The following is a 19,817-nucleotide window of genomic DNA, read 5'->3' as shown; positions in this document are numbered from 1 at the left end:
TGCTGGGCTGTTTTTCACAGCCCTTTAGCAGTGCGTTTGAGTTCCAATTTCTTTACATAATACCTATTATCTTTATTTTAGCCGTCCTTGTAGATGTGAAAAAGTATCTCATTGTGGCCTTATGAAAAGACGTTCGGCGTTTTTTATGTGCTTTTTGGACTTTATCTTTTAAGAAATATATATTCAAATCTTTTTACTTATTAAAAAAATTGGGTTGGCCAGAGCAGTGACTCGTGCCTGTAATCCTACCACTCTGGGAGGCCAAGGCAGGCCGATAGCCTGAGCAAGAGCGAGACCTGGTCTCTACTAAAAATAGAAAAATAAGCTGGGCGTTGTGGTGCATGCCTATAGCCCCAGCTATTTGGGAGGCTGAGGCAAGAGGGTGGCTTGAGCCCGAGAGTTTGAGGTTGCTATGAGCTATGACTCCACGATACTCTACCCAGGGCAACAGAGTATAACTCTTGCCTCAAAAGAAAAAAATATTGGGTCATTTATTCTGTTACTGAATTGTAAGTCATCTTTATATATTCTAAATAAAAGTCCCTTACAGACACATGAATTGTATAATGATGCCCTTTAAAATAACAAATGTTTTTAATTTTGATGATATCTAATTCATGTTTTCTTTCTGTTTTGTTTGTGGTTTTGGTGTCATATCTAAGAAACCACTGCCTAACCTAAGGTCATGAAGATTGATGCCTATGTTTTCTTAGAATTTTTTTTTTTTTTTTGAGACAAAGCCTCAAGCTTTCACCCTGGGTAGAGTGCTGAGGCATCACAGCTCACAGCAACCTACAACGCCCGACTATTTTTGGTTGCAGCTGTCGTCGTTTGGCGGGCCTGGTCTGGATTTGAACCTGCCAGCTCAGCTGTATGTGGCTGGCGCCTTAGCTGCTTGAGCCACAGGCACCAAGCCTTCTTCTTAGAGTTTTACAGTTTTAGCTCTTTAATCTGTTTCCTTTAGTTTTTCAAACTGTCATATTACTTTATAGTTGAACCCAACTTGGTCCCTCTGGTCCCTCTGGCCCTACCACCAAGTTGTTAAACTTAATATTTAAAAATACAAACTCCAGGGTGGCGCCTGTGGCTCAGTGAGTAGGGCGCCGGCCCCATATACAAAGGGTGGCAGGTTCAAACCAGGCCCCGGCCAAACTGCAACAAAAAAAATAGCTGGGCATTGTGGTGGGCGCCTGTAGTCCCAGCTACTCGGGAGGCTGAGGCAAGAGAATCACCTAAGCCCAGGAGTTGGAGGTTGCTGTGAGCTGTGTGATTGCCACAGCACTCTACTGAGAGCAATAAAATGAGACTCTGTCTCTACAAAAAAAAAAAAAAATACAAACTCCAGGTTCCAGAGGGACTCTGCCAGGAGTGCTTCTTTCACTATATACTCTGTTGTACTGTTGAGATTCATTTTCTAGTTCACGAAAAAGAGGCAGTGAACTAGGATTATTACTTTCAGTGAAGAAGAGGTAGCTGGTATTAGTAAAGTTTAGTTTTTTTATGATGCTAAGAGTGAAAGGCTTCCTGGCTTCTCCCCAGGGCCCTGGCAGTGGTGCCTAGGGAGTTGGTTGAGAGGAAGAAATGGAGGAAAGTGCTTCCCACCCCCCAGACATAGAAAACAGAGGGGACTAGTCAGGGCTGCAGGCCATCCTTTGGTATTCCTCCATGCATGGGATGCAAATTGGGGGGGTACAGAAGACCCAGCTGTGGCCCTCCAGTGTGACATTCTTAAGGGATATAAGAGGGCAGAAATGAGGGGAGGAGGATGGTGTGGGGGCAAATCAATGGTGGGACTGAGGTGCTGCCTATCTTTTCCCTCAGACAGCTCCCTGGAGCACCTATCCCAGCTGTCTAGGCCAGCAGCTGAAGGGGCCTCACCTGTCTCACTCCTCTGAGCATCAGGCTTTGAGGTAGGAAATCTCCCAGAACCCTCCCCAACCACAGCAGCCTCCAGCAGAGGGCAACTCAGTGTGTCCTCTGTGGCTACCTCAGTGTCCCTTAAAAGAGAGGCAAGGGGGGCAGCACCTGTGGCTCAAAGGAGTAGGGTGCCAGCCCCATATACCGGAGATGGTAGGTTCAAAGCCAGCCCTGGCCAAAAAAAAAAGAGCTTGGTGCCTATAGCTCAAGCAGCTAAGGTGCCAGCTACATACACCTGAGCTGGTGGGTTTGAATCTGGCCTGGGCCTGCCAAACAGCGACAACTACAACCAAAAAATAGCCGGACGTTGTGGCGGGTACCTGTAGTCCCAGCTACTTGGGAGGCTGAGGCAAGAGAATCACTTAAGCCCAGGAGTTGGAGGTTGCTGTGAGCTGTGATGCCATAGCACTCTATCCAGGGCCACAGTTTGAGGCTGTGTCTCAAAAAAAAAAAAAAAAGGCAAGGGGAGGGTGAGGTACCAAACTGCTCTGTGTGGATCCCTGGGTCAGATTCCCACAGTGGCTCTGGGCTGGGTTATGCCTTGGGGAGGGAGCTCCCAGGGCCTGGAGGAGACCAGTCCTACTCCTCCCACAGCCAGGAGATTCTGCAGAGTGAAGTAAAAGACCCCAGCTCAGACACCTGAGCTCCAGGGCAGGGATTCCTGGGAGGAGCCACAGGAGGCCCTGTGTGCTTGGGCTGAGCCCAAGGCACCTCTAAGGATTGTCACACGCCTTGTACAGTGGCCTTTGCCACTGCCCAGGGCTCAAGTGTGCAGCAGGATGGCTGGGAGCCTAGCACATGTCTGGGTTTTCCTTCCAGGTCCAGAAGAAACAGCAGAGATGTCGAATGAGCCACCCCCTCCTTATCCCGGGGGCCCCACAGCCCCCCTTCTGGAAGAGAAAAGTGGAGCCCCGACTACCCCAGGTAGGGGGTCTCTCCTGAGGGTTCCTGCCCTTGGTGTGGTTGGGATCCTCTAAGCAATGAATCACCCCTAGACTCCGTCTGTATCTCATAACGGTGGCCTCCAGTTTAGCCTGTTGTGCCAACTCTAGCTAAGCATCTTCCCACCCTCTGTCCAGGCCGCACCTCCCCAGCTGTGATGCAGCCCCCACCAGGTATGCCGCTACCCCCTACAGACATCGGCCCCCCGCCATATGAGCCACCAGGTCACCCAGTGCCCCAGCCAGGCTTCATCCCCCCGCATGTGAGTGCAGATGGTGCCTACATGCCTCCAGGTGAGTTGGGAGGGATCTGAGGGAACATTGGGTAGCTGATCACTATAGCTGGCTGTTGTGGGTCAGTGAGGCAGAGGCTGCAAACACACGAGACTAGACCTGGCCTCAACCTCAGGCTGCCTATAGATGGGGGCCTATGGATGTGGGAAAGCAAAACAGGATGAGACACCGCACAGCTCTTCCTAGGGACTGCTCTTGGGCTGCCTGGGTCAGGGCTAGCCCGCAACACACCTGACACAGGTTGGGAGGGAGCCTAATACACAGGAGGGGGCTAGTGGGTAGCAGGGCTTTTCCTCCTGTGGTCATGACCCTGAGTGCCAGATGCAAGGGAACAAAAGGGACTGGGCCAGATTCCTGGCTCTGCCATATCTGCCTTGTTCCCCTGGGGTGAGGACCAGGGCCCTGGCTGTGAGGCCTCCCACTGGCCCTCTTTGGCCCCATTAGGAGGGTGGTAAGTTTCAGGCCTTGCCCTGTGTCCTGGATACCCTGGGCTTTGTGCTCATCTCTCACCTGGAGCAGGTGGCAAATCTGTGACCTTGTTCCTCTTTCATCTGTGCTATCCCCAGGTTTCTACCCTCCTCCAGGCCCCCACCCACCAATGGGCTACTACCCACCAGGGGCCTACCCTCCAGGCCCCTACCCTGGCCCTGGGGGCCACACAGCCACTGTCCTGGTCCCTTCAGGGGCTGCCACCACAGTGACAGTGCTGCAGGGAGAGATCTTCGAAGGCGCGCCTGTGCAGACAGTGTGTCCCCACTGCCAGCAGGCCATCACCACCAAGATCTCCTACGAGATTGGCCTGATGAACTTCGTGCTGGGTTTCTTCTGCTGCTTCATGGGGTAGGTCGTGTAGGAGCTCACAAGACAGGGGCTACACCAGAATCAGATGTGCCTCTGTCTCTTCCCTTCTAGCCTCACAGCTGTCTCTGTCTCTGGTTCAGGTGTGACCTGGGCTGCTGCCTGATCCCCTGCCTCATCAACGACTTCAAGGACGTGACACACACATGTCCCAGCTGCAAAGCCTACATCTACACATACAAGCGCCTGTGCTAACAGAGCCAGGACTCGGGACCCTCCCCCACCGCCTGTCAGTCTGGTCCCTTGTGCTTTGCTCCCTGCACTCAATGGTCATTTCCCTGCTCCCACTTGGGGTTGGAAGTTGTGCCACCATCCCCTGGAAGTCTTGTTCTCTTCACCTTCCCTTCCCTGAGCATCTGACTCTTCCAACCAATGTTCTGTTGGATTTTAGACCAAGGGTCAGTGGGGGCAGGGCTGAGCTCATGAGCCAGCTGCTTGGTGTTTGTGATCAGGAAGGTAAGCTGGAAGGGGCCAACCCATGGGGTCCGACTCCTTCCTCTATTTCTGTATAAGGTACAGGTCTGGTCCCAAACATTTCTCCCTGGGACCAAAAGCAGCCAGAGCTTTGGCAGGTCCCAGGCTTGGGCCTGCAGTTGGGCTGTGCCTGTAGTCAGTCATTTTTGACTTGCTGGGCCAAGTATGGAGTTCTCTGGAGTCATGTGGGCCCAAGCTGGACAGGGTTATAAGGTCTGGGTTTGTTTCTGGAGTACATTGTGCCTCTGGGGTGCCAGAGGTGGGGCATAACAGTCAGAAATGATAACTGCCACCTCTGGCCCTCAGAACCCTCAGGTATAGAAACCCAGGACCTATAACATCCTGTCTGCTACCCAAGAATTGTCTGGTATATGGAGTAGCCAAGAAGGAAGGACCTTACCCCTCCCCTACCACCTTTGAGTCAGAGTGCAGACCCCTTTTTCAGGCCACACCTCTGTGAATCTTGCATTGCTGGGGCCCGAAGGAATGCCCATGAGCCTGCTGTGTTCCATCTGCACTGCGTCCTCCCTGCATGCTCTGCCCCTGGACTGGTGTGTCCCAGCTGGGCTAGGAGATGGCAGAGGAGGGCCCTCTTGTGGGTGTGCCTGGATCTGCACAGCTGCCTGGTTACCCTCTTCCCAGTAAGCACTAGGCTGCCTTCTGCTGCAGGGCCTCAACAGGACGCACCTCAGGACACACTGCTGTGCCGGGATAGAGACTGACTGGAGGAAGGAGCAGCCACCAGTATGATGTGCCCTGGTGGACACCAGCCCTGCCCTGGGCCTGAGCCCAAACCTGTCTTTACTTCCTGAATGGTTTGTTTGTGAACTTGCTCACCTGGACTGCTCTATCCTGCACACACTGTCCCATTCCTGGTCTTGCACTGCCACTGCATGGCCTCCTGTCACTGTGAACCGTGGCCCAGTCTGTTGTAGTTTCTCATTAAATTGGTCCTTTTACTTCCCACCCTGGGCCTCTGCTCTCTTGCCTGGCTTCTGTCTTTTCTGAGGGAGAAGGGGTGGGGCTCCAGGTCCACAGGGCACTGTGTCCTAAGGGTCGTGATACTCCATGGTACTTACACAGTTGCCAGCTGCCCAGGGATGATGCTGGTGTAGACTAGCCCTGGGAATTTCAGCTATATAGGCCAAGTTGGCCTTAGCAGTGACTATTAAGGTAACCTTTCTGCCACTGATCTCAGCCATTTATCTCCCTGCCTCAGCATCCACTTGTGGGATCTGGAAGCTGAAGCCCCTGCAGCCTGAGCGGTAAGCAGGCCCTCTCATTCCCTTATACCAGAGAGGCTGAGTCTGAAAGGTAACGTGCAGTCTGGGCCCCCAGGCTAGAGTTGGCCCCTCTGAGCTTGCTAACTTAACTGAGAAAAGGGGTAGGTGTCATCAGTTTTTTAAAAGTTTGCTTAACTCTTAACCCTTGTTTGAATAAAACTACAAAACTTTTGTAAGTAATGGATTCCTATTAATATGTATGTTCACATTCCTATTTTAGACAATGAATTATTTAAATACAAGTGTGTATATTATATATGTTTTGGAGACAGAGTCTCACTTTGTTGCCCTCAATAGAATGCCAGCATGGCATCACAGCTCATAGCAACCTCAAACTCTTGGGTTCAAGTGATTCTCTTGCCTTAGCCTCCTAAGTAGCTGAGACAACAGGCACCCACCACAACACCTGGCTGTTTTTAGAGACTTGATCAGGGCTGGTCTTGAACCTGTGAGCTCAGGCAAATCCACCTGCCTAAGCCTCCCAGAGTGCTGGGATTACAGGCATAAGCCACCATGCCTGACCTAACTATATTATATATATAATTTTAAGTAGGAAACCTCCAGGGCATTTCTGGGTTAGAAAATCACAAGACCAAGTATGCTTTAAGGATCTTTTGTGAAAAAGAGTGACTTTGCCCTGGGGACGAGGGTACAGGGAGGTGACCAGCAGTGCTTGGGGAGCACATGACAGCAAGAAGACATCTACTCCCCATGCAGACACAAGGCACCCTTGCTTCTCAGAGGCTCTCTTCCTCTCTGATGAGGTCACCTGCCCCACCCCATGCCAGGAGGAGGAAAGGAAGCAGCTTGCAGAGTACACTTTATTGAGTGTGGTAGCATTTACACAGGTCAGAGGAGGAGACAAGCTATAGGTGAGCAGACCTCTGGGGCCTCTGGGTGAGCTTCCAGGACTCTGAAACAGGGGGAGCACCTGGTTTCTGCCCACCCAACCCCCTAGAAAGACCGAGAAGTTGAGCAGCAGCATCTGGCAAGGGCCACCTGCCACAGACACAGCCTGGGCTTTACTGGCCACTCACCCAAAGGGGAAGATGGCTGCCCGAGTTCGGCAAAACAGGGAGGAAGGGGGGAACAAGGATGGGGCTTAGACAGCATCCAAGGCAGAGTTGGTCCAGAGGCCTAGGCCTGCCCTGCCATGTTGCACTAGCTGCTCCTAGCCTGTGCCCACTGCAGCATCTGGCTCACACAGAAGACGCAGTCATGTAGAAGCTCTAGCGCCTGGCTTTTATTGGTTGCCTGTTTTCCCAAACCCAGCATTTTAAAAAAGTCACCTGAGGTGGTAATTTAGTCAGGGGAAGAGATGGTGGTGGGCCAGTGGTCACTTGGGAAGAGGATGTCGACACAGCGTGATGGATCCTTCACATGTAGTACCAGGCTGAGAATCCAGCAGCCAGGGCCACACCAATGGCCAGAATGAACTGGAGGCTGGGCTTCCTCAGTACAGCCATGGCTGTTCGGAAGGGACAGCTGCTACCCTCCAGGGCACCTGCATGGCAGCACCCACAGGGGGCATGGCATCAGTGGGGGCCACTGACCTGCCTGCCCCAAGAGGGGAGCTCAGAACACATAGACTTACCTTTACCTTGCTGGGCAACGTAGTAGGGGCACTTTCGCACATCTCCTTTCCCATCATGCACAGGGAGCCCATCCTCCAAGGTCTTTCTGGCAAGTGTGGAGCCAGCCTGGTCCAGTTCATTGAATATCTGTAGGAGCAGAGGATCAAATGAGCTATCCCTGGAATGTGTGCACTGCAGTCAGAGCAGAATCGCCTGTCAGCTGGAGCAGGTGCAGCTAGCAAAGCAAGCATCCCAGCAGATGGTAGCACTGCCAGGCACTTTTCCCCAGTGCAGACTCCAGGGACGTGTGGCCCCACCTGTGCTGCTGACACCCCAACAAAGCTGCCAACTGTGGTGGGTCTCCACTGGAACTAACCTGACGTGTACCCCATGCCTGGCTTTTTCTGAGGTAGCTCAAGCCACTGAAACAACCAGGACACAGGAGATAGCACAGATATGTCCCCATTTCTAGCTGCTAGTTATTTTTTAGCAAGAAACAACAGAAAACTAGGATTATGGGAGAATGAGGCCCCAGTGGGGCAGCCCCATCCTGAATGGCCCTAAGAGGTCTCAATGAAGAGCTGACAAGGTCTATCCTCAGCTTAGCACTTCACTTGCCCACAGCCACTTTGCCTGGAGCTAAGAGCTGACCTGGGGCCCAGCCTTATTTAGAAGCGACTTGTAAACAACCTGTCAGTCTTCTTACTCATTGGTAAAACTGGTTCCCTTTGAACTTACCAAGCAGGACTTCTCAGAGTAATCATCGCTAAAAAGGAGGAAATTATCTAGTCCTCAAGACCAGCATCTTGTGGTGAGGGAGGATCCAGTCCCATTCACCCAGATCCCTCGCCCTTCCCCTAAACTCTGCCCACAAGCATCTTTCAGACCAGGCCTTCCATGCTGGGAACCATCCACTGGGCCCAAGCTCTCTGGTAGTGGCCGGTTTGGTTCCTTCACCTTTCTCCTGGCACATTATAGTCCATCTGTCCTAACACCATGGACACCATCTTGGGCAGCTCTAGATTTGCTCCCAACATTAAAGGTTCACTTTGCAGCCCAGGCACCCGGCACAGCCAGGCCTGTGGCCAGCCCCCAGCAGTACCTGTATGTTGTACTGGAAGGCCTTGTTGGCCTCCTCCACGATTCTCTCTTTGGTCTTCAGGTTCAGGTCCAGGGCGTTCATCCTGGCTCGGTAGAACTGCTTGAACTGCTGGGCATTGTCCACATTTTCAAACAGGTAGAACTGGGTCCCCTCCCCTGTGCTGGGGAGTTTCAGTGCTCGCTGAGCTACCTTCTTCAGCACCTGGCCCCCCGAGAGGTCCCCCATATAGCGGGTGTACGCATGGGCCACCAGCAGCTCCGGCTCATTCTGCCCTATGTAGTGGATCCGATCCACATACTTTTGGGCAGCCTCAGAGCACTGCACCCGCTCCTCCCAGTTTTCACCAAAGAAATATTCCAGGTCCTTGGTCAGCGCCTCTTTCCGGTGCAGCTCCATGGGGAAGTACAAGGGAGCAAAGGCTGGGTGGTCTTTGTTTCGGTCCATTTCCTCCTCAAGGGCTGAATATGTGAAGTAAAGTGCAGTGGTGGCCAGCTGTAGAGGTGATGGGAAGAGGCTGTGGCAAAGGGCTGCAGGCCACAGCTGGCAACACCCCAGCCCACCTAAGTGGTCAAGTACACAAGCTCAAGCAGCACCCCCTCCAGTCCCCAAAGACCCAATCCTATGCCTTTTTTTTTCTTTCTTAGGATCTTTTTTTTTTTAATTTCAGATTAATAGAAGCCTATGCCATTTTTATATAGTGAATTATTTCACATACCTAGGAAGCTTTACGTTTAAAGGAATAACATGGTGAATTCTTTGGAATACTTTTGCTTCCTTTACATCACTGTTTGTTACTCCATTTAAGCCAAAGAGCCACAACTTAATGTCCAGAAAGAATGGAATGTGTAGAAAAGCCTGGCTCCACCTTTGGAGCAGCTCTGGGGGCACCTTTTTCATGAGTCCCCAGCTCCACGTGAAAGTTTGGAACCCAACCTCATCCATGACCAAGGGGCACAAACCTTAAATAGCTCCTTCTTAATATTGCCTTTCAAGAAGTCCTTGACAAACTGGGTGTTTTCTGCCTTATCATGTGCTTCCTTGGTCCCTTCCTTCAGGAGCTCGGAGAGGTCAGCCATTCTGTGGAGACGGGAGGGATGTGTGTGTGTAAGAGAGGGAGAGACCAAGAGAATCATACATTCTCGGCTCCCCAGAAAGGACCATAGGACAAAAGAGTGAGTCTAGACCCCAGAGTGACCATATGCTGGACTGGAGGCAAGGGCCACTTAGACACTTCATTTAGTATGAATGGTGGGGTCTTGTCAGGGAATGCAGGATAAACATGGCAATCTACTCCTAGGACTTGGGATACAGGTATGGCCATGGCCACCATGTCAAAAGCATGTGTGTCTGCTGGTAATTAGCTGCAGTACAACACTTTGCTTCTGCAAAGACGAAAGAAACACACATCTCTAATCCCACCATTGTTTGCTGGCTTCTCCAGTGAACAGCCTGCCTTAGGTAATCCACACACCTCTGTAAAGGGCTATCAGCATGGCTGTCCTGGTCACCTTGGACCCACAGCCTCTTCAGTACTGCATGTGGCTAAGCCCAGGAAGAGGAAAGAAGACAACAGAGAGGTTGGGGCCAGGACCTTGGGTTTGTGCTGCTTAACAAAATTACATAGGATGAAGTGCTGATGGATGGGTAAGGTTGAAAATGTGATCCTGGCCAGCTCAGTGGCTCATGCCTATAATCCTAGCACTTTGTGAGCCCAAGGCAGGAGGATCATTGAGGCCAGGAGTTTGAGACCAGCCTAGAAAACAGTGAGACCTAATGTCTTCAAAAAAATAGAAAAATTAGCTAGGTGCAGTGGCATGTACCACAGTGCCAGCTACTCAGGAGGCTAAGCTGGGAGGATCATATGAACCCAGGAATTGAAGGCTGCAGTAAGCCATGATTGTACCATGGTACTCCAGCCTGAAAAGAAAAGAAAGCATACGATCCTAAAGTGGTAGCCCTGGGCAGGGATATGGCCACATGATACATCTACTAGAGCAAGAAAAACTCGACCCTCTCATGGTCCAGCTTCTGCTAGCTTCTTAAGACTTGCTCCTATCATACATGTATATAAAGAGTCAGTTTATTATCAGCAATTGTTTCATAGACTTTACTAATGTCAAGGTTGTAATGAGAGGCTAAGAATAATTCAGAACAGGGTCCAGTAATTGGAGGCTTAGAGTGAACAGGCCCTAGAGTTAGAGTCATTCCCACATTTTAAGAGGTAGAAGACACTGAAGAGAAGCCAGCCTTACCTCTGGTTACCCTTTCTTAGCCCAGATCAAAAACACACTTACTTAGGTTTTAAGAGGGAAAAAGGTACTCCCATCAAATCTTACCACTCAGCATCCCCAGCAACACCTGCCTTGCCTCCTTGAATAAAGGGGATAGAATAAATGCAGAGAGGGGCTGAGCAGCAATCTCTGGTGTGCTAAATAGGCAGCCAGGGTCCATAGCTCATGGCTTATGACTGCTCCTGAAGCCACCAGCAGAAGAAACCAGCTGGCCAAACTGGCTCAATGCAGCCAGCACCCATTCCTCACCTGGTGTGGTTTTCCTTTTCTGAGGCCTGAGAGTTCTTTTTCTCTGACTCTTCTACTGCCTCTGAGGTCTCCACTTCAGCTGACATTGTTGTTTAGTGTGGTACTTGCTGCTTTCACTCCTCTAGTTCTGTAGACACACAAGAAGCTGGTAACACTCATAACAGTCAGTTCCCCCACATACATGCAGGTTCCGCTCTCCTCTTAGCCGGTGTAACCTATGTGACACACATGCACCCCAGGATTGTTTGCCCTAAAAATAAAGCTCTGCCACTACTGGGACCATATTGGAATATGGACAGAATTTGATTAGGGACACTGTATCAACACTTAACTTGCTGTTTGGGTTTTTTTTGTTTGTTTGTTTGTTTGAGGCAGTCTCACTATGTCACCCTCGGTAGACGGCCATGGTGTCATAGCTCACAGCAACCTCAAACTCTTAAGCTTAAGCGATTCTCTTGCCTCAGCCTCCCGAGTAGCTAGGACTACAGGTGCCTGCCACAGCGCCCAGCTATTTTTTGGTTGCAGTTGTCATTGTTTAGCAGGCCCAGACTGGGCTCAAACCCACCAGCCTCAGTGTAGGTGGCCAGCGTCCTACTCACTGAGCTAGGCGCACCACTCCCCCCCCCCTTTTTTTTTTGAGACAGAGTCTCACTTCATCACCCTTGGTAGAGTGCCTTGGCGTCATAGCTCACAGCAATCTCCAGCTCTTGGACAATTCTCTTGCCTAAGCCTCCCAAATACCTGGGACTATAGGCTTAACTTGCTGATTTTTTAGTAACTATGTGATTATGTCCTCGTTCCTAAGAGTACACAATGAAGTATTCAGAAGTAAAGAGGCATACTGTCTGTGACCCACTGTCAAATGGTCCAGTGTACGTGTGCATATACACCCAGGTGGGGGCTGTTCATGAGTAAGAAAGCAGATGAGACAAATGCTAACACTGAATCTGGGTAAAAGGTGTACAAGAGTTCCTTGTACTATTACAACTTTATGTATGCTTAAAATTAAATCAAAATTAAAAGTTACCGGGTGGCGCCTGTGGCTCAGTGAGTAGGGCGCCGGCCCCATATGCCGAGGGTGGCGGGTTCAGACCCAGCCCCGGCCAAACTGCAACAGGAAAATAGCCGGGCGTTGTGGCGGGCGCCTGTAGTCCCAGCTGCTCGGGAGGCTGAGGCAAGAGAATCGCGTAAGCCCAAGAGTTAAGAGGTTGCTGTGAGCTGTGTGACGCCACAGCACTCTACCTGAGGGCGGTACAGTGAGACTCTGTCTCTACAAAAAAAAAAAAAAAAAATTAAAAGTTACCAAAAACTAAAGAAATTAAAGCTTAAAAAAAAAAAAAAAACCCAAAGCAGCACAGCAGTTCTGAGCTTGGAGAGCAGCACACAGATTCTACATGACATATGCCTCAAGGCCAGCTAGTCCTACCTCTGAGAGGCCAGGTGGTCTAATACAGAAAGCAGTGCAGGCAAGGCACCAGCTGGAATTTAATTAAACAGCTCCCCGTTAAGAGTCAGCAGCTCGAAAGGCACCCAAAAAGTTTCCATCAGCTTGTATGAATCACCAACCAAGCAGACTGTCTGGAGGCTACTCAGAGCTCTGCTGGGCTGAAGGAAATTATTGGTCAATCAATTCCCATTGCCTGCAGCAAGGGTTGAGCCCTCATCAGCCAGGGAAATCTAGTCCCATAACATGAAGAACTCATCCTCTATCCCTGGAGGCTTCTGCACTGGCAGTGTAAGGAGCAGTCCATTTAGGGAACTTTCCAAATGAACCAAAGCATAGTAAGTAACTCAAAAAGAATTTCAACTGACACCAAATCAGACCAAACTAGGCCAAGCAAAGAAATAATTTACTTACAGAGGATTTTCTATGTGCTCTCCAAGAAACAGGTGTGGAGAGGGACAAAGAAGTATAAGAAACAGTCCTCAAAAGGCTAAAGAGAAATTTTTAAAAAGCATCCACTATTTTCTCCCACAGGTTAATATACTGGCATACATCCCTCTTGAGTTTTCCTCTAGATACCTATGTCACCTTTTCTTTGTTAACCTTTTGGGATAGGATTTACTCACCAAGGTCATTCTGAACATTGTCTCTCACCTTTATATTTAACATTTACATTAGGATTAATTTTAGGATGTAAAATAACAGCACAATGCCTGCCACATGGTCAGCACTTAATAAATGTTAGACAACGATTGTACTTGTATTTTGACTAAGGCTCAGTGATGGCTGAGAATGCTCAGAAAGTAAATAGTAGAATATTTAGAAAATGGAACCTTTTCCTGACTCCAAATCAGATATACTCTCCTCTGCAGTTACCCTGATGAACTGTACAGGACATAGCATAGTCCAGAAGAATGTGAAAGCAGGCAGCAAGGCTTTCAGGGAAAGGACCATCAAAAACAGTGTTTCAGGTTTTGAGGTGGGGCAGCGGGAAGACCTGTAGATCGGAGGAACAATTAAGAACAAAGCCAGAAAGGGATGGTCCACAGAGATGGCATAATATGCCCAGCTCTTTATCCTTGGTTACCAAGGGGCCAAAGCAGACTCTGCCAGCTGCAGATTAAGCCCCACATCGGCTTTCTAATGGCTTGTCCTCACTGACCTTGATTTATAGACTTTTAGGAAGGACAGCTATGCACCACACCCTTGGGGATGCTGACAGCCAAGACTGGTTGGTCTCCAATAGCTCAGTTCTCATGCAGCAGAGAAGAGGGTGTTGCCTAGCACCCTCTGGGCAACACAGCAAGATCCCAATGTGACAAAAACTAGAAAAATTAGCCAGTATGGTGGTGCACACCTGTAGAGGAATGGACACCATGCTTGCAAAGCACAGTTACTGATTCTTATCACATTAAAAGGAAACGCTGAGAACAGGACAGTCTCCTGGCAAGCCTAGAGACGATTTGTGAGGAACTCAGTGTTCGGGAATGAGATAAGACCTGTCACTCACTAGTAAGCATGTGTTAAACATTGATGCTTGGTACTTCCTGGGGGTTGTGGGGAAAGAACACGTGAGGAAAGAGCACATGGCAGTCCTTACACAGACCTCCTATGTAATTACCTTAACTCTCCACATCTGTTGTGTATGTAATTACCTTAATTCTCCACACTTACTGTGTATAACCTTAATAAACAGCCATTGCAGAGGGGGCTCTGGGCTACCCTGCACTTAAGATTAGCCCGCCTCCCGCAAGCTTGTACTTCTAATCCGTGTCACGCCTGGTTCCTTTGTGCAGCAACCAGGACCAGGGCTGTAGGGGTTGCAACACACACCTGTAGTCTCAGCTACTCAGGAGGCTGAGAAAAGAGGATCCCTTGAGCCTAGGAGTTTAAGGTTACAGTGAGCTATGGTGATGCCACTGTACTCTAGCCTGGGCAAAAGAGAGAGATGCTTTCTCAGAGTTTTTTTTTTTTTTTTTTTTTTGGCTGGGGCTGGGTTTGAACCCGCCACCTCAGGCATATGGGACCGGCGCCCTACTCCTTGAGCCACAGGCACCACCCGAGAGATGCTTTCTCAAAAAACAGATCCCCCTCCTTCCACAAAAAGAAAAGGGGGGCGGCGCCTGTGGCTCAGTGTATAGGGCGCCAGCCCCATATACCGAGGGTGGCAGGTTCAAACCCAGCCCAGGCCTGCAACAGAAAGATAGCAGGGTGTTGTGGCGGGCGCCTGTGGTCCCAGCTATTCAGGAGGCTGAGGCAAGAGAATCGCCTAAGCCCAGGAGTTAAAGGTTGCTGTAAGCTGTGTGACACCACCGCACTCTACCGAGGGTGATAAAATGACACTGTCACTACAAAAAAAAAAAAAGAGGAAAGGGAAGGGAAAGTTGCTTCTACAGATACCCATTTGGGCCTCTTCTTAGCAGCACTTTAATTGTGCCATCTCTCCTCAGGCACACCCTCGTCAACCTCACTTCTGCCTGCCAGCCCCTAACTCCCTCCTCCTAGCCCACAGGAGGCTGAATTCTGCCATAGCTGTCTTTTCCCCTGCTGTAGCCTTCAGGTCCTGGAAAATGCTAGATTCTGGATAAATATTTGCTGAGTAAAAACATAACCAAGCAAAAAATAAAAATAAAACGAGGGGAATGAAAGGAAGGAAAAACTCATAAATACCATGAAAAAATGCAATTTTAAAAAGCCAGCAAAAAAAAAAAATCTAATACTTCAACAGTTTTCTAAAGTCAAAAAATGTTCTAATTGGCTGGGCACCGGGTAGGTCAATGGTTAGGGCACCAGCCACATGCACCGGGGCTGCTAAATAACAACAACAACAAAAAAAAAAAAATAGCCGGGTGTTGTGGTGGGCACCTGTAGTCCCAGCTACTTGCGTGGCTGAGGCAAGAGAATTGCTTAAGCCCAGAGTCTGTGATGCCATAGCCCTCTACCTCTACAAAGGACAACATAGTGAGACTCTGTCTCAACAACAACAAAAATACTCTACCAATTTACCTTCTACTATGAAGGAAAGAGTAAGAACACTGAGCCCTCAAGACAGGATGAATGAACCATGTTTACAAGGTTGGAGTGGAGGGGATGAATGCTCCTAGGAAAGCTCAGCACACTCAATCCACAGACCAGTGCCAGGGGAGGTCTATGTCCATCCCTGTGGCCTAGTCACTGATTCAGGACTATGCTGTGTGGCACTCAGAGGCCACCTTGCAAAAATTGATAAATAATTTTTCTCACTCTCTGAAAAGCTACATATCCAAACTGGCTTAGGTCTGGCTGACCTCTACGCTTGAATCCTTTTTTCTTTGCATTAACTACTGATATCCTTGGAAAAATGGGGGCCAAATCAAATGCAGAGGCTTTCTAGACTTTAACCTCCCATATCAACAGAAGGTGCCCTGCAAAAAACAAAAAGAAACCACCAGAAGACAAAAACAAGATCCTGAAAGATTCCACTCTGAGAAATACACTTCAAGAAATATTAATAGCAATGTGCACCAAAATAATAAATAGCCATACTATATAACATTAGAAAACAAATCACACAGCCTAACAACAAAGGGTAGGACTGCTCAAATGACAGTAAACAATGGACCATGGCACAGCTGGGACAAGTTAATAAGCTGTGTTCACACATGGAAAAGTCTAAACTTTTTTTCTTTTTCTTTTTCTTTTTTTTTCAAAAAGGACCCGAGGGCGGTGCCTGTGGCTCAGTGGGTAGAGTGCTGGCCCCATATACCAAAGGTGGCGGGTTCAAACCTGGCCTCTGCCAAACTGCAACAACAACAAAAAATAGCTGGCGTTGTGGTGGGCGCCTGTGGTCCCAGCTACTCGGGAGGCTGAGGCAAGAGAATCGCCTAAGCCCAGGAGTTGGAGTTTGCTGTGACCTGTGATGCCACTGTATTCTACCAAGGGCGATAAAGTGAGACTGTCTCTAAATAAATAAATAAATATTAAATAAAAAAGGACCCCAAACACTGACTACAACTGTGTGCAAAAGTATACAATGACAGGAAGGGAATTTGAAGAGTTGTAAATACTTGGCATTTGCTGGACTTTTTAGCAACCTGGCTGCTTTTTTATTATATAAAATGATTTCAATTCTCTTGGAAAGAAAAGGAGAAAAGTAGGAAAGACAAGAAAGGGAAAGAACGGCTCAGTGCCTGTAGCTCAAGCAGCTAAGGTGCCAGCCACATACACTGGAGCTGGCGGGTTAGAATCCAGCCAGGACCCACCAAACAACAATGACAACTACTACCAAAAAATAGCTGGGTGTTGTGGCAAGTGTCTGTAGTCCCAGCTACTTGGGAGGCTGAGGCAAAAGAATCACTTAAGCCCAAGAGTTTGAGGTTGCTGTAAGTTGTGATGCCACGACACTCTACCCAGGGTGATTTTTTTTTCTGTCTCAAAAAAATAAAAAAAGAAAGGGAAAGGAAAAAGGAAACAAAACAGAAAACATCAGACTAAGCACATCAGATCACACACTGCACTAACTAGTCAACAGGAAGTCCCTGGACCCACTCTACTTTGCTATTACAAATTCCAGAAAGGTCAATCTACCCTCTCTCTTTCCCATTTCCAAAAAACTTGACTCTGTTTATAAAATCTACCTCTACTACTCCATATGCAATACTCTAGCCCAGTGGTTCTCAACTTTCCTAATGCCATGGCCCTTTAATACAGTTCCTATCAGTCATGACCCACAGGTTGAGAACCACTGCTCTAGCCGTTCACCTATCAGCTACTGATTTTCATTCTAACACGTGATCTAACAAAAGCAGTACCAAAGTTCATATCATAGTTACTTCCAGCAAGAGAGGTTCCTAAAACTTGCCCAGCAGTTCCCGGGTACTCAGGTCAAAGCTTTCTCTACTGGTAGATTGCAGGTTGAAGCTTCTGAAATAACAGACATATTCAAAATGTTAAATCTTCCATGGACACTCAAGTCCAATAAATTTCAGGTCAAGTGGTGCAGTGTACTGCTGCCAGGTGTAAATATAATCTAAGGACTACATTATATGATTCATTTCCCATCTGGGGATCCTTAAAAGAACAACAAAGACTTCTTTTTCCTTCCTCTGGAGAAAATACAACTGAAGGAAGGGAGAAACTTGCTGAAGGAATGACAAGGTGACCTGCTCCCTGGAATGAGAACAATTCTGCAAACCTCTGACTCACAGGAATAGTGACACTCAACAATTACCAGCTCCTGCACCTCATGTGATGCCCATGACATAAATTAGTGTTATCCCACGTGCACAGGGAAGATAGGCAGTTGTGCAGAGACTTTTCTACCCTACTCCAATGACGCTCTCTTCCTGCTGAATGCCTTGTTCCCACTATTGGCTCTGCGCCTGTGGCTCAAGAGGCTAAGGCGTCAGCCACATACACCTGAGCTGGCGGGTTCGAATCTAGCCTGGGCCCACCAAACAACAATAACCAAAAAATAGCCGGGCATTGTGGCAGGCGCCTGTAATCCCAGCTACTTGGGAGGTGGAGGCAGGAGAATCGCTTGAGCCCAGGAGTTGGAGGTTGCTGTGAGCTGTGATGCCAAGGCACTCTACCCAGGGCAACAGCTTAAGGCTCTGTCTCTAAATAAATAAATAAATAAATATTCCTACCATCACCCTGCATGGGACTCCCTACCTGCTTCCTGGAGGCTATTAGCATGTCAGAGTTCACTCCTGTATACAACTGGCATCATATTAACAAGAGGTGATTATTCTTCAGCTTCCACATGTTACTGTCATTCTGCTTCCCCAGATAAACCAAGGAAAAAACATGTTTTTGCTTTTTTGAGACACAGTCTCACTTTGTCACCCTTGGTAGAGTGCCATGGTTTTATAGCTCACAGCAACCCCTAACTCTTGGGCTCAAACGATTCTCTTGCCTCAGCCTCCCAAGTAGCTGGGATTACAGGCGCCTAACACAATGCCTGGCTATTTTTAGAGATGAGGTCTCACTCTGGCTCAGGCTGGTCTTGAACCTATGAACTCAGGCAGTCCACCCAGAGTGCTAGGATTACAGGCATGAGCCACTGCTCCGGCCTAACTGAAATTTTGTAACCTTAGGCTATCATTCCCCTTTCCACATTCACCTCCTTGCTCCCTCAGCCTCTGATAACCACCATTCTAGACTCTAGTAGTCCACTTCTACAAGTTAGATTCTTAGATTTCACATACAAGTGAGATAATGTGGTATTTGTCTTTCTGTGCTTGGCCTCTTTCACTTAGCATAATGCCCTCTAGATTCATCCATGTTGTCACAAATGACAGAATTCCTTTATTTTGTAAGGCTGAATAGTATTCCATTATCCATACATACCCCATTTTATTTGTTTCTCTTCTTTTTTTTTTTTTTTTTTTTTGTGGTTTTTGGCCAGGGCTGGGTTTGAACCTGCCACCTCTGGCATATGGGACTGGCGCCCTACTCCTTGAGCCACAGGCGCCGCCATACCCCATTTTAAAAATCCATTCATCTACTGATGGCCTCTCAAGTGTGCTGTGAGGACCAAGTGAGCTAATGTGTATGAGAGTGTTTCATAAATGTAATGCTGCCTCAAATGCTGATCTCTTAGAAAGTGGCAGGTGAGAATAAGCAGCTAGTGACTATGGAACACTGAGGAAGAATGTGAAATCCAGAAAATTTACCGATAATTCTGGATAGGTAACACCTGAGGACTTCTGACTGCACTCTCATTCTCTGGCAGGGTCAGGAAATGAAAACACCTGTTCTTTCCAAGGAGACATGTGACCCCTACAGGCTAGAATACCCACACTGCAGATGCTGCTGAAAGTTGGCTGAGCTGGAAATTGAGGGAAGCAACAAGGCCTGAATCAGATCTAACCCAAGAAGGCACCAGAAAACAGGCACCTGTCAACACCATGAGGAAACTATATCATCTAGGTCAACAGGTTCTGAGTTTATAGAATAAATGGCCTGAAGTCTCCTCTGAACTCTGGTGCTGCCACTCCTTAGGAAATCTAACATGTATATAAGCCTCACCCTTTTCATTTCAATCACTGGGACAATTCAATCCCACAGTTCATTGAATGGATGAATGGCTATTATCCCTTGATAAAGAGCAAATTCATGTAGTGAATCCAGGAAAAGTGGAGACTCTGGAGACATGAAACAGGAGTCAAATTTAATGAATATACATTTGCACATTTGGGCAATAAGCAAGGAGAAAGCAAAACAACTGCCAACTAGTCACTAGGCACTAGCATCATAGTAACCTCAAAAACTGACATCTGAAGGAGGTCCAAGACTTTTCTTGCAGGTTTTTTTTTAACTGGGGAGGGTAAGTATGCACCTATCTAGCCATGTTCAAATACAACTGAACAAGTAGTCACCAAAGCAGACATCAAGGACAAAACCTGCA

General features: G+C 48.4%; 2 protein-coding genes across 6 annotated transcripts in view; one reads left to right on the top strand and one right to left on the bottom strand.

The window, feature by feature from the left end:
- The window catches only part of CDIP1 (cell death inducing p53 target 1), a 42,451-nt gene extending 36,990 nt beyond the window's left edge, over positions 1-5,461 (top strand). Inside the window, exons 2-6 of one of the 2 annotated variants that reach the window (XM_053556136.1) lie at positions 1,822-1,910; positions 2,737-2,841; positions 2,997-3,152; positions 3,836-3,992; positions 4,094-5,461. In XM_053556136.1, coding sequence (XP_053412111.1) covers positions 2,757-2,841; positions 2,997-3,152; positions 3,836-3,992; positions 4,094-4,205 — 510 coding nt within the window. In that variant the 5' untranslated portion in view covers positions 1,822-1,910; positions 2,737-2,756 and the 3' untranslated portion in view covers positions 4,206-5,461. Of the gene's footprint in view, positions 1-1,821; positions 1,911-2,736; positions 2,842-2,996; positions 3,153-3,718; positions 3,993-4,093 lie in introns of both variants that reach the window. The other variant, XM_053556135.1, reaches the window with a different exon arrangement.
- Positions 5,462-6,995: 1,534 nt separating this feature from the next.
- HMOX2 (heme oxygenase 2) overlaps positions 6,996-19,817 on the bottom strand; it is a 34,080-nt gene continuing 21,258 nt past the window's right edge. For 2 of the 4 annotated variants that reach the window (XM_053556122.1, XM_053556124.1), the window contains exons 2-6: positions 10,984-11,110; positions 9,403-9,520; positions 8,444-8,935; positions 7,362-7,488; positions 6,996-7,271 (exon numbers count right to left, since the gene is read on the bottom strand). In XM_053556122.1, coding sequence (XP_053412097.1) covers positions 7,144-7,271; positions 7,362-7,488; positions 8,444-8,935; positions 9,403-9,520; positions 10,984-11,069 — 951 coding nt within the window. In that variant the 5' untranslated portion in view covers positions 11,070-11,110 and the 3' untranslated portion in view covers positions 6,996-7,143. Of the gene's footprint in view, positions 7,272-7,361; positions 7,489-8,443; positions 8,936-9,402; positions 9,521-10,983; positions 11,129-19,817 lie in introns of all 4 variants that reach the window. The other 2 variants (XM_053556125.1, XM_053556123.1) reach the window with 2 other exon arrangements.

Source organism: Nycticebus coucang, chromosome 12 (assembly GCF_027406575.1).
Source record: "Nycticebus coucang isolate mNycCou1 chromosome 12, mNycCou1.pri, whole genome shotgun sequence".
Lineage (NCBI taxonomy): Eukaryota > Metazoa > Chordata > Mammalia > Primates > Lorisidae > Nycticebus > Nycticebus coucang.
This window is presented reverse-complemented; position numbering and strand designations above follow the sequence as displayed.